This window comes from Saccoglossus kowalevskii, chromosome 1 (assembly GCF_978046115.1).
Source record: "Saccoglossus kowalevskii chromosome 1, keSacKowa6.1, whole genome shotgun sequence".
NCBI classification, from domain to species: Eukaryota; Metazoa; Hemichordata; class Enteropneusta; family Harrimaniidae; genus Saccoglossus; species Saccoglossus kowalevskii.
In genome coordinates, this window is record NC_140641.1 from 43,323,182 (window position 1) to 43,337,103 (window position 13,922).

Genomic DNA, 13,922 nt, shown 5'->3' on the forward strand with positions numbered 1-13,922 from the left:
ATAACTATTAAATCCAATGTCATGTGACTGAGTCTCAGCCAATCACAGCATGTGCAACAACAGTGAGATACAGTAACTATTAAATCCAATGTCATGTGATAATATTATACTGGTTAAGATGTAGTTATGTGGTATAAAGTATATCCCTGAATATTTATTTGATTGTTTCCTTGACAGCAATTCAAGTCTTGATAAACATGCTCACTCTGATGAGGAAGCAGAAGAAAAAACTGGGGTTGCCGCTACGCAAGAAAAAGTTAAACAAACTACGTGAGTATATTGTCAGAAATTCATTGATATTTGTTACTGTTCACCAACTTTCACATCCAGCTTCAAACAGGAATCTGGTCAAACTTAATATTGACACATGTCATAATTTACACAGATTCAAAATTAAGAGAATGATTGGTAAGACTGTTAATAAAACGGTTAATAAAATTAAAGAAGTAACAAAGCATGAAGATAGCTCTTCATCAGAAGATGAAGCTATGCCAATAGATAATAGATTCATAAAGGTAATGTACAGTATCTTTTACATCTCTAATAAAATACTGAAGGTCTATATTTTATTCCTTTGACTACATGGCAGGATGCTATGTACTATTTTATCATCAATCTGGTCACCAACATTCTCAGTGCTGGATGTCTACTTTTAATTAATGATTTTTTTCTGTTTTTGAAATGCACTTGAATAAGTTTCTAAACCTCTATACTGCCCCTTGACTTGAATAAGTTTCTAAACCTCTATACTGCCCCTTGACTTGATTAAGTTCCTAAACCTCTATGCTGCCCCTTGACTTGAATAAGTTTCTAAACCTCTATACTGCCCCTTGACTTGAATAACTTTCTAAACCTCTATACTGCCCCTTGACTTGAATAAGTTTCTAAACCTCTATACTGCCCCTTGACTTGAATAAGTTTCTAAACCTCAATACTGCCCCTTGAATTGATTAAGTTCCTAAACCTCTATACTGCCCCTTGACTTGATTAAGTTCCTAAACCTCTATACTGCCCTTGACTTGATTAAGTTCCTAAACCTCTATACTGCCCTTGACTTGAATAAGTTTCTAAACCTCTATACTGCCCCTTGACTTGAACAAGTTTCTAAACCTCTATACTGCCCCTTGACTTGAATAAGTTTCTAAACCTCTATACTGCCCCTTGACTTGAATAAGTTTCTAAACTTCTATACTGCCCCTTGACTTGAATAAGTTTCTAAACCTCTATACTGCCCCTTGACTTGAATAAGTTTCTAAACCTCTATACTGCCCCTTGACTTGAATAAGTTTCTAAACCTCTATACTGCCCCTTGACTTGAATAAGTTTCTAAACCTCTATACTGCCCCTTGACTTGAATAAGTTTCTAAACCTCTATACTGCCCCTTGACTTGATTAAGTTCCTAAACCTCTATACTGCCCCTTGACTTGAGTGAGTTTCAGTTTCATTCAGTTTGAATGGCAAGATAATCAGTTCTGGTTTGGCTGGCACAACAATCAGTTCTAGTTTGGATGGCACAACGCTCAGTTCTAGTTTGGATGGCACAACGCTCAGTTCTAGTTTGGATGGCACAACGCTTAGTTCTGGTTTGGATGGCACAATGATCAGTTCTGTTGTAGGTGTCTAAACTGTTGTTATATGATTGCAGGTAAAAGCATGTTCACACAATAAAGGGCCATATGATTTTGATCAGATTATAATGGCTCAAGATTTGAGTGGTGACCATGTAGGAGCTGTGTGGACCATGAAGTTTTCCTATTGTGGCAGGTTGCTGGTGAGTTTTATTTTTATGCATACTCACAAAATAACTCCTGTGATTTTTTGCACTCACAGCAATTATTCTCCAAACAAGATATAGATTATAAAAGTGTACTGCCCTGTAATCTGTATGATTTATCAAGACCATTCTTTTTAGGCAACCGCTGGTCAGGATACTATACTCCGAATTTGGGTGCTGAAAGACAATTACAGTTATTTTGATGATATGAGGCAAAAATACAACAGTGAATCAAGAGTTTCACCAAGCCCCTCCCAGGAAAGTGTCAACTCCATTACATCAGACTCCAGGGATTCAGAAAACACACCAGAAAGCACCCTAGAAATGGATCACAATGAGGCTTCAGTCTTTGCCAAGAGACCATTCTGTACTTATGCTGGACATACTGGAGATGTATTGGATGTGTCCTGGTCAAAGGTCAGTCATGTAGTGGTCAGTTATATAGTACAAATGCCAATCTATGTGTTAGTGGTCAGTTATATAGTACAAATGCCAATATATGTGTTAGTGGTCAGTTATATAGTACAAATACCAATCTATGTGTCAGTGGTCAGTTATATAGTACAAATGCCAATCTATGTGTTAGTGGTCAGTTATATAGTACAAATGCCAATCTATGTGTTAGTGGTCAGTTATATAGTACAAATGCCAATATATGTGTTAGTGGTCAGTTATATAGTACAAATGCCAATCTATGTGTTAGTGGTCAGTTATATAGTACAAATGCCAATCTATGTGTTAGTGGTCAGTTGTATAGTACAAATGCCAGTCTATGTGTTAGTGGTCAGTTATATAGTACAAATGCCAATCTATGTGTTAGTGGTCAGTTATATAGTACAAATGCCAATCTATGTGTTAGTGGTCAGTTATATAGTACAAATGCCAATCTATGTGTTAGTGGTCAGTTATATAGTACAAATGCCAATCTATGTGTTAGTGGTCAGTTATATAGTACAAATGCCAATCTATGTGTTAGTGGTCAGTTGTATAGTACAAATACCAGTCTATGTGTTAGTGGTCAGTTATATAGTACAAATGCCAATCTATGTGTTAGTGGTCAGTTATATAGTACAAATGCCAATCTATGTGTTAGTGGTCAGTTATATAGTACAAATGCCAATCTATGTGTTAGTGGTCAGTTGTATTATACAAATGTCAATATGTGTGTTTGTGGTCAGTTTTATAGTACAAATGTCAATCTGAGTGTTGGATGTGTTAAGCCTTTAATTTGCGTAATTTGGTATATTTTGGGTTCACTGAATGAAGTCTTTTTGTATTTGTTCTGATTAATTGAGAAGCACTATACAATAAATCTTAAAACAAATTGTTATGTTTGATGGCACATGTCAGTGTATAAGAAATTTGTCCAGACAGCTGTCTGGCTTTATTAGGCCAGACTTTTTTAGTCCCTGTTCGCAGTCTGATTCCTTGTTTCTTGAGTTTTTAAGTCAATTTTTTTGAGGAGAGCGAAAAATAAATAAAATAATTTTTTTTTCCATTACATTCGTGTGAATCTCAAAGAATTATCAGTGAGATCATTGATCGGAGAAAAGAAATGAAATACATTTTTATTCCATGTAAAACCTGGTTGGCAATGTCGCCAATTATAGCCAAATTTTCACCATTAATGAGGGATTTCTCGGTTTTTGACAACAGAGTTTCACGGCGTGTCACCACAAACCACGCTGCGGCCATCATGTTCACCTACTAGTCTTGAGCAGCACACAGAGAGGTCAATACCTGAGATTCACTGTCAACCAACACGCATAAAGTATAAATCTGCGCGAGACTTTGGTACTTTGATCATGATACTCCCACAAAAATGCAACTTGGATTTGTTAGGCGGCGGACGGGAAAAAAAATGAAGATAAAAATAATTTATTTAGCAATTGTTTGCACTCACAAATCGACGAGCGCGAGAAATTATGCTGAAATAAAATGTTATTTTTATTTCATTTTCGGCTCCTGTTCATTCGGCGGGTTCGTGAAACAAGGGATAATAAAAGTCTGGCCTTACTTTTTAATATAAGATCTCATTCTTCTCTTTGTTTGTAGAATTATTTTATTTTGTCTTCTTCCATGGATAAAACTGTGCGTTTATGGCATATTTCAAGAAGGGAGTGTCTTTGTTGTTTCCAGCATATTGATTTTGTCACCGCTATAGCATTCCATCCACGGGTGAGTATTGTATAGTACCAAGATCATTTGCAATGTTTTCTTTACGTGAAGACACAAATGTATTACATGCTGATATAATTTTAGTCTACAAAACATCACCGGGTAACTAAATCCAGCCAAGCGCCATCTTGAACAAGCATTCTCTGCTGAGCTATAGTGTGTACATGGGCCACAGTCAACACACTCCTCACTAAATACACAGATGTTCCTATTCTGAACCATACTATGGTATATACTTGAAAGTGAAAACATGTAATAAACATAGAGAATAGAAGTTATTGGATAATAAGAGGGAAGAATGGGAATGTGCAAAAGTAAATGTCTTCATCTACGAGCTGTGTTGTCATACATAATGAGAAATACAATGCCCTATGTTTTAATACCTTGAAATGTATGTACAGAGGTATACATGAAACAGGAATCAAAAATAATGTTTATTGCTTTATACTGCATATAATAAGTAGTTTGAGGTTAAGACCAACATGGGAACAATATAGCAGAATGTACACATGCACATTTTTGATGACAACCCATACCATGATTGTGTAATATTAGACACAAATGTCTGTCTACAAGACTTGTTTTTTCCATTCTCTCATTGCATCCACTGTTCCATGTCTGCTGAGATCTACAAGACTTGTTTTTTTCCATTCTCTCATTGCACCCACTGTTCCATGTCTGCTGAGATCTACAAGACTTGTTTTTTTCCATTCTCTCATTGCATCCACTGTTCCTTGTCTGCTGAGATCTACAAGACTTGTTTTTTTCCATTCTCTCATTGCACCCACTGTTCCATGTCTGCTGAGATCTACAAGACTTGTTTTTTTCCATTCTCTCATTGCACCCACTGTTCCATGTCTGCTGAGATCTACAAGACTTGTTTTTTTCCATTCTCTCATTGCATCCACTGTTCCATGTCTGCTGAGATCTACAAGACTTGTTTTTTCCATTCTCTCATTGCCCCCATTGTTCCATGTCTGCTGAGATCTACAAGACTTGTTTTTTCCATTCTCTCATTGCATCCACTGTTCAATGTCTGCTGAGATCTACAAGACTTGTTTTTTCCATTCTCTCATTGCACCCACTGTTCCATGTCTGCTGAGATCTACAAGACTTGTTTTTTTCCATTCTCTCATTGCACCCACTGTTCCATGTCTGCTGAAATCTACAACACTTGTTTTTTTCCATTCTCTCATTGCATCCACTGTTTCATGTCTGCTGAGATCCACAAGACTTGTTTTTTTCCATTCTCTCATTGCACCCACTGTTCCATGTCTGCTGAAATCTACAAGACTTGTTTTTTCCATTCTCTCATTGCACCCACTGTTCCATGACTGCTGAGATCTACAACACTTGTTTTTTTCCATTCTCTCATTGTATCCACTGTTCCATGTCTGCTGAGATCTACAAGACTTGTTTTTTCCATTCTCTCATTGCACCCACTGTTCCATGTCTGCTAAGATCTACAACACTTGTTTTTTTCCATTCTCTCATTGCACCCACTGTTCCATGTCTGCTGAGATCTACAAGACTTGTTTTTTTCCATTCTCTCATTGCACCCACTGTTCCATGTCTGCTGAGATCTACAAAAGTTGTTTTTCCATTCTCTCATTGCGCCCACTGTTCAATGTCTGCTAAGATCTACAAAAGTTGTTTTTCCATTCTCTCATTGCACCCACTGTTCCTTGTCTGCTGAGATCTACAAGACTTGTTTTTTCCCATTCTCTCATTGCATCCACTGTTCCTTGTCTGCTGAGATCTACAAGACTTGTTTTTTTCCATTCTCTCATTGCACCCACTGTTCCATGTCTGCTGAGATCTACAAGACTTGTTTTTTTTCCATTCTCTCATTGCACCCACTGTTCCATGTCTGCTGAGATCTACAAAAGTTGTTTTTCCATTCTCTCATTGCATCCACTGTTCAATGTCTGCTGAGATCTACAAGACTTGTTTTTTTCCATTCTCTCATTGCACCCACTGTTCCATGTCTGCTGAGATCTACAAAAGTTGTTTTTCCATTCTCTCATTGCACCCACTGTTCCATGTCTGCTGAGATCTACAAGACTTGTCTTTTTCCATTCTCTCATTGCACCCACTGTTCCATGTCTGCTGAGATCTACAAAAGTTGTTTTTCCATTCTCTCATTGCATCCACTGTTCAATGTCTGGTGAGATCTACAAAAGTTTTTTTTTTTCCATTCTCTCATTGCATCCACTGTTCAATGTCTGCTGAGATCTACAAGACTTGTTTTTTTCCATTCTCTCATTGCATCCACTGTTCCATGTCTGCTGAGACCTACAAGACTTGTTTTTTTCCATTCTCTCATTGCACCCACTGTTCAATGTCTGCTGAGATCTACAAAAGTTGTTTTTCCATTCTCTCATTGCATCCACTGTTCAATGTCTGGTGAGATCTACAAAAGTTTTTTTTTTCCATTCTCTCATTGCATTCACTGTTCAATGTCTGCTGAGATCTACAAGACTTGTTTTTTTCCATTCTCTCATTGCACCCATTGTTCCTTGTCTGCTGAGATCTACAAGACCTGTTTTTTTCCATTCTCTCATTGCACCCACTGTTCAATGTCTGCTAAGATCTACAAAAGTTGTTTTTCCATTCTCTCATTGCACCCACTGTTCCTTGTCTGCTGAGATCTACAAGACTTGTTTTTTTCCATTCTCTCATTGCATCCACTGTTCCTTGTCTGCTGAGATCTACAAGACTTGTTTTTTTCCATTCTCTCATTGCACCCACTGTTCCATGTCTGCTGAGATCTACAAGACTTGTTTTTTTCCATTCTCTCATTGCATCCACTGTTCAATGTCTGCTGAGATCTACAAGACTTGTTTTTTTCCATTCTCTCATTGCACCCACTGTTCCATGTCTGCTGAGATCTACAAGACTTGTTTTTTTTCCATTCTCTCATTGCATCCACTGTTCAATGTCTGCTGAGATCTACAAAAGTTGTTTTTCCATTCTCTCATTGCACCCACTGTTCCAAATACCCATTTTCTTGTTAGGATGATAGATACTTCCTGAGTGGTTCACTGGATGGTAAATTGAGACTATGGAATATACCTGATAAAAAAGTAGCATTATGGAATGAAGTTGATGGACAGACCAAACTGATCACTGCTGCTAACTTCTGTCAGAATGGTAAATTTGCTGTTGTTGGCACTTATGATGGACGGTGTATATTTTATGATACAGAGGTGAGTTTCCATATAATATATGTTTATATATTATGTTAAATGTTCTTACAGACTTAGATGATAATTGGTTCAGTGTGTCTGTATTGAACTAGACATGTGTCTGTATTGAATTGAACATGTGTCTGTATTGAACTAAACATGTGTCTGTATTGAACTAAACATGTGTCTGTATTGAACTAAACATGTGTCTGTATTGAACTAAACATGTGTCTGTATTGAATTGAACATGTGTCTGTATTGAACTAAACATGTGTCTGTATTGAACTAAACATGTGTCTGTATTGAACTAAACATGTGTCTGTATTGAACTAAACATGTGTCTGTATTGAACTAAACATGTGTCTGTATTGAATTGAACATGTGTCTGTATTGAACTAAACATGTGTCTGTATTGAACTAAACATGTGTCTGTATTGAATTGAACATGTGTCTGTATTGAACTAAACATGTCTGTATTGAACTAAACATGTGTTTGTATTGAATTGAACATGTGTCTGTATTGAACTAAACATGTGTCTGTATTGAACTGAACATGTGTCTGTATTGAATTGAACATGTGTCTGTATTGAACTAAACATGTGTCTGTATTGAACTAAACATGTGTCTGTATTGAACTGAACATGTGTCTGTGTTGAACTAAACATGTGTCTGTATTGAACTGAACATGTGTCTGTATTGAACTGAACATGTGTGTGTGTTGAACTAAACATGTGTCTGTATTGAACTGAACATGTGTCTGTGTTGAACTAAACATGTGTCTGTATTGAACTAAACATGTGTCTGTGTTGAACTAAACATGTGTCTGTATTGAATTGAACATGTGTCTGTATTGAACTGAACATGTGTGTGTGTTGAACTAAACATGTGTCTGTATTGAATTAAACATGTGTCTGTATTGAATTAAACATGTGTGTTGAACTAAACATGTAACTGTGTTGAACTAAACATGTAACCGTGTGAACTAAACATGTAACTGTGTTGAACTAAACATGTATCTGTATTGAATTAACATGTGTGTTAAACCAAACATGTGTCTGTGTTGAACTAAACATGTGTCTGTGTTGAGCTAAACGTGTGTCTGTGTTGAGCTAAACGTGTGTCTGTGTTGAGCTAAACGAGTCTGTGTTGAGCTGAACATGCGTCTGTATTGAGCTGAACATCTGTCTGTATTGAACTAAACATGTATCTGTATTGAATTAAATATGTGTGTTAAACTAAACATGTGTCTGTGTTGAACTTAACATGTGTCTGTGTTGAACTAAGCATGTGTCTGTATTGAACATGTGTCTGTGTATAGCCCAGATAATTTAAACTGTTGTCATGTATTTTGTAGCATTTGAAGTATTTTACTCAGATTCATGTCCGATCTACAAGGGGTAAGAATGCAAAAGGAAGGAAAATCACTGGGATTGACCCATTGCCAGGTCAGGACAAGGTGAGTGATCAAATTGAAATATTAGCATCAAGTGAATACATTCTTTTTGTATGTCTATGAAAATGATTGTTACTTTCTAGATTCAGGTGTCACATGTCAGTTGAAAACCTGCTCTTCACACTTGGCTATTTCCATTTGCCATCCCATTGAAGTCTAACAGATATGATAGAATTCTGTAGATCCAAATCAATTTAGATAGAGATTAAACATTCATTAGAAGCAATTTTATTTGTTGGCCTATTGCAATAATCATTGTACTGGTATAATGTGCAGTATTTAGATGTTGGAATTGTAAGGTGATGTCTTAACAATGTTCTGTATTTCCAGATTTTGGTTACATCAAACGATTCCCGTATGAGACTCTATGATCTAAGAGACTTATCACTAGCATGCAAGTATAAAGGTTGTGTGAATAACAGCAGTCAAATCAAGGCTAGTTTAAGGTAAGCATACATAGGGGTATGGTTGGCATTCATAGCCTCTGTTGTGAAGCATACATAGGGGTATGGTTGGCATTCATAGCCTCTGTTGTGAAGCATACATAGGGGTATGGTTGGCATTCATAGCCTCTGTTGTGAAGCATACATAGAGGTATGGTTGGCATTCTTGGCCTCTGTTGTGAAGCATACAAAGGGGTATGGTTGGCATTCATAGCCTCTGTTGTGAAGCATACATCGGGGTATGGTTGGCATTCATAGCCTCTGTTGTGAAGCATACATCGGGGTATGGTTGGCATTCATAGCCTCTGTTGTGAAGCATACATAGGGGTGTGGTTGGCATTCATAGCCTCTGTTGTGAAGCATACATATGGGTATGGTTGGCATTCTTGGCCTCTGTTGTGAAGCATACATAGGGGTATGGTTGGCATTCATAGCCTCTGTTGTGAAGCATACATAGGGGTATGGTTGGCATTCATAGCCTCTGTTGTGAAGCATACATAGGGGTATGGTTGGCATTCATAGCCTCTGTTGTGAAGCATACATATGGGTATGGTTGGCATTCTTGGCCTCTGTTGTGAAGCATACATAGGGGTATGGTTGGCATTCATAGCCTCTGTTGTGAAGCATACATAGGGGTATGGTTGACATTCATAGCCTCTGTTGTGAAGCATACATAGGGGTATGGTTGACATTCATAGCCTCTGTTGTGAAGCATACATAGGGGTATGGTTGACATTCATAGCCTCTGTTGTGAAGCATACATAGGGGTATGGTTGGCATTCATAGCCTCTGTTGTGAAGCATACATATGGGTATGGTTGGCATTCTTGGCCTCTGTTGTGAAACATACATAGGGGTATGGTTGGCATTCATAGCCTCTGTTATGAAGCATACATATGGGTATGGTTGGCATTCATAGCCTCTGTTGTGAAGCATACATAGGGGTATGGTTGGCATTCATAGCCTCTGTTGTGAAGCATACATAGCCTTTGTTGTGAAGCATACATAGGGGTATGTTTAGCATTCATAGCCTCTGTTGTGAAGCATACATAGGGGTATGGTTGGCATTCATAGCCTCAGTTGTGAAGCATACATAGGGGTATGGTTGGCATTCTTGGCCTCTGTTGTGAAGCATACATAGGGGTATGGTTGGCATTCATAGCCTCTGTTGTGAAGCATACATAGGGGTATGGTTGGCATTCATAGCCTCTGTTGTGAAGCATACATAGGGGTATGGTTGGCATTCATAGCCTCTGTTGTGAAGCATACATAGGGGAATGGTTGACATTCATAGCCTCTGTTGTGAAGCATACATATGGGTATGGTTGGCATTCATAGCCTCTGTTGTGAAGCATACATATGGGTATGGTTGGCATTCATAGCCTCTGTTGTGAAGCATACATAGGGGTATGGTTGGCATTCATAGCCTCTGTTGTGAAGCATACATATGGGTATGGTTGGCATTCATAGCCTCTGTTGTGAAGCATACATAGGGGTATGGTTGGCATTCATAGCCTCTGTTGTGAAGCATACATATGGGTATGGTTGGCATTCATAGCCTCTGTTGTGAAGCATACATAGGGGTATGGTTGGCATTCATAGCCTCTGTTGTGAAGCATACATAGGGGTATGTTTAGCATTCATAGCCTCTGTTGTGAAGCATACATATGGGTATGGTTGGCATTCATAGCCTCTGTTGTGAAGCATACATATGGGTATGGTTGGCATTCATAGCCTCTGTTGTGAAGCATACATAGGGGTATGGTTGGCATTCATAGCCTCTGTTGTGAAGCATACATAGCCTCTGTTGTGAAGCATACATAGCCTCTGTTGTGAAGCATACATAGGGGTATGGTTGGCATTCACAGTCTCTGTTGTGAAGCATACATAGGGGTATGGTTGGCATTCATAGCCTCTGTTGTGAAGCATACATAGGGGTATGGTTGGCATTCATAGCCTCTGTTGTGAAGCATACATATGGGTATGGTTGGCATTCTTGGCCTCTGTTGTGAAGCATACACAGGTGTATGGTTGGCATTCATAGCCTCTGTTGTGAAGCATACATAGGGTAATGGTTGGCATTCATAGCCTCTGTTGTGAAGCATACATAGGGGTATGGTTGACATTCATAGCCTCTGTTGTGAAGCATACATAGGGGTATGGTTGGCATTCATAGCCTCTGTTGTGAAGCATACATAGGGGGATGGTTGGCATTCATAGCCTCTGTTGTGAAGCATACATATGGGTATGGTTGGCATTCTTGGCCTCTGTTGTGAAGCATACATAGGGGTATGGTTGGCATTCATAGCCTCTGTTGTGAAGCATACATAGGGGAATGGTTGACATTCATAGCCTCTGTTGTGAAGCATACATAGGGGTATGGTTGGCATTCATAGCCTCTGTTGTGAAGCATACATAGGGGTATGGTTGGCATTCATAGCCTCTGTTGTGAAGCATACATAGGGGTATGGTTGACATTCATAGCCTCTGTTGTGAAGCATACATATGGGTATGGTTGGCATTCATAGCCTCTGTTATGAAGCATACATAGGGGTATGGTTGGCATTCATAGCCTCTGTTGTGAAGCATACATAGGGGAATGGTTGGCATTCATAGCCTCTGTTGTGAAGCATACATAGGGGTATCGTTGGCATTCACAGTCTGTTGTGAAGCATACATAGGGGTATGGTTGGCATTCATAGTCTCTGTTGTGAAGCATACATAGGGGTATGGTTGGCATTCACAGTCTCTGTTGTGAAGCATACATAGGAGTATGGTTGACATTCATAGCCTCTGTTGTGAAGCATACATAGGGGTATGGTTGGCATTCACAGTCTCTGTTGTGAAGCATACATAGGGGTATGGTTGGCATTCACAGTCTCTGTTGTGAAGCATACATAGGGGTATGGTTGACATTCATAGCCTCTGTTGTGAAGCATACATAGGGGTATGGTTGGCATTCATAGCCTCTGTTGTGAAGCATACATAGGGGTATGGTTGGCATTCATAGCCTCTGTTGTGAAGCATACATAGGGGTATGGTTGGCATTCATAGCCTCTGTTGTGAAGCATACATAGGGGTATGGTTGGCATTCATAGCCTCTGTCGTGAAGCATACATAGGGGTATGGTTGGCATTCATAGCCTCTGTTGTGAAGCATACATAGGGGTATGGTTGGCATTCATAGCCTCTGTTGTGAAGCATACATAGGGGTATGGTTGGCATTCATAGCCTCTGTTGTGAAGCATACATAGGGGTATGGTTGGCATTCATAGCCTCTGTTGTGAAGCTTACATAGGGGTATGGTTGGCATTCATAGCCTCTGTTATGAAGCATACATATGGGTATGGTTGGCATTCATAGCCTCTGTTGTGAAGCATACATAGCCTTTGTTGTGAAGCATACATAGGGGTATGGTTAGCATTCATAGCATCTGTTGTGAAGCATACATAAGGATATGGTTGGCATTCATAGCATCTGTTGTGAAGCATACATAGGGGTATGGTTGGCATTCTTGGCCTCTGTTGTGAAGCATACATAGGGGTATGGTTGCCATCCTTGGCCTCTGTTGTGAAGCATACATAGGGGTATGGTTGGCATTCTTGGTCTCTGTTGTGAAGCATACACAGGGGTATGGTTGGCATTCACAGTCTCTGTTGTGAAGCATACATAGGGGTATGGTTGGCATTTATAGCCTCTGTTGTGAAGCATACATAGGGGTATGGCTTCCATCCTTGGCCTCTGTTGTGAAACATACATAGGGGTGTGGTTGGCATTCTTGGCCTCTGTTGTGAAGCATACATAGGGGTATGGTTGGCATTCTTGGCCTCTGTTGTGAAGCATACATAGGGGTATGGTTGGCATTCATAGCCTCTGTTGTGAAGCATACATAGGGGTATGGTTGGCATTCATAGCCTCTGTTGTGAAGCATACATAGGGGTATGGTTGCCATCCTTGGCCTCTGTTGTGAAGCATACATAGGGGTATGGTTGGCATTCATAGCCTCTGTTGTGAAGCATACATAGGGGTATGGTTGGCATTCATAGCCTCTGTTGTGAAGCATACACAGAGGTATGGTTGCCATCCTTGGCCTCTGTTGTGAAGCATACATAGGGGTATGGTTGGCATTCATAGCCTCTGTTGTGAAGCATACGTAGGGGTATGGTTGCCATCCTTGGCCTCTGTTGTGAAGCATACATATGGGTATGGTTGGTATTCATAGCCTCTGTTGTGAAGCATACATAGGGGTATGGTTGCCATCCTTGGCCTCTTGTGAAGCATACATAGGGGTATGGTTGGTATTCATAGCCTCTGTTGTGAAGCTTACATAGGGGTATGGTTGGCATTCATAGCCTCTGTTATGAAGCATACATATGGGTATGGTTGGCATTCATAGCCTCTGTTGTGAAGCATACATAGGGGTATGGTTGGCATTCACAGTCTCTGTTGTGAAGCATACATAGGGGTATGGTTGGCATTCATAGCCTCTGTTGTGAAGCATACATAGGGGTATGGTTGGCATTCACAGTCTCTGTTGTGAAGCATACATAGGGGTATGGTTGGCATTCATAGCCTCTGTTGTGAAGCATACATAGGGGTATGGTTGGCATTCATAGCCTCTGTTGTGAAGCATACATATGGGTATGGTTGGCATTCTTGGCATGTATGTAAATGTGTCGAAATGGGCGTAGTGCGAGTGGTTAGTGCTAGTAGCACTAATCCGAAAAAGTACTAGATCTAGTGCTAAAATGGCACTAGATCTAGCGCTAAAATGGCACTAGATCTAGTGCTAAAATGTGCACAGTGCGAGTGGCATTGTTATCGCATTGTCAACGACGTCGAATAATAGGAGGGTTATCAACAACCACTTTCATATGCAAACTGCAA

The 13,922-nt window shown here is 39.5% G+C and overlaps 1 protein-coding gene across 2 annotated transcripts in view; it reads left to right on the plus strand.

Annotated features, from left to right (window-relative positions):
* The window catches only part of LOC102803092 (WD repeat-containing protein 44-like), a 47,556-nt gene that overhangs the window by 23,125 nt on the left and 10,509 nt on the right, over positions 1-13,922 (plus strand). For both annotated transcript variants that reach the window (XM_085502301.1, XM_085502309.1), the window contains exons 9-16: positions 178-270; positions 386-515; positions 1,647-1,772; positions 1,914-2,192; positions 3,831-3,953; positions 6,971-7,162; positions 8,496-8,597; positions 8,925-9,040. In XM_085502301.1, the coding sequence (XP_085358427.1) occupies positions 178-270; positions 386-515; positions 1,647-1,772; positions 1,914-2,192; positions 3,831-3,953; positions 6,971-7,162; positions 8,496-8,597; positions 8,925-9,040 (1,161 nt within the window). The remainder of the gene's footprint in view (positions 1-177; positions 271-385; positions 516-1,646; positions 1,773-1,913; positions 2,193-3,830; positions 3,954-6,970; positions 7,163-8,495; positions 8,598-8,924; positions 9,041-13,922) is intronic.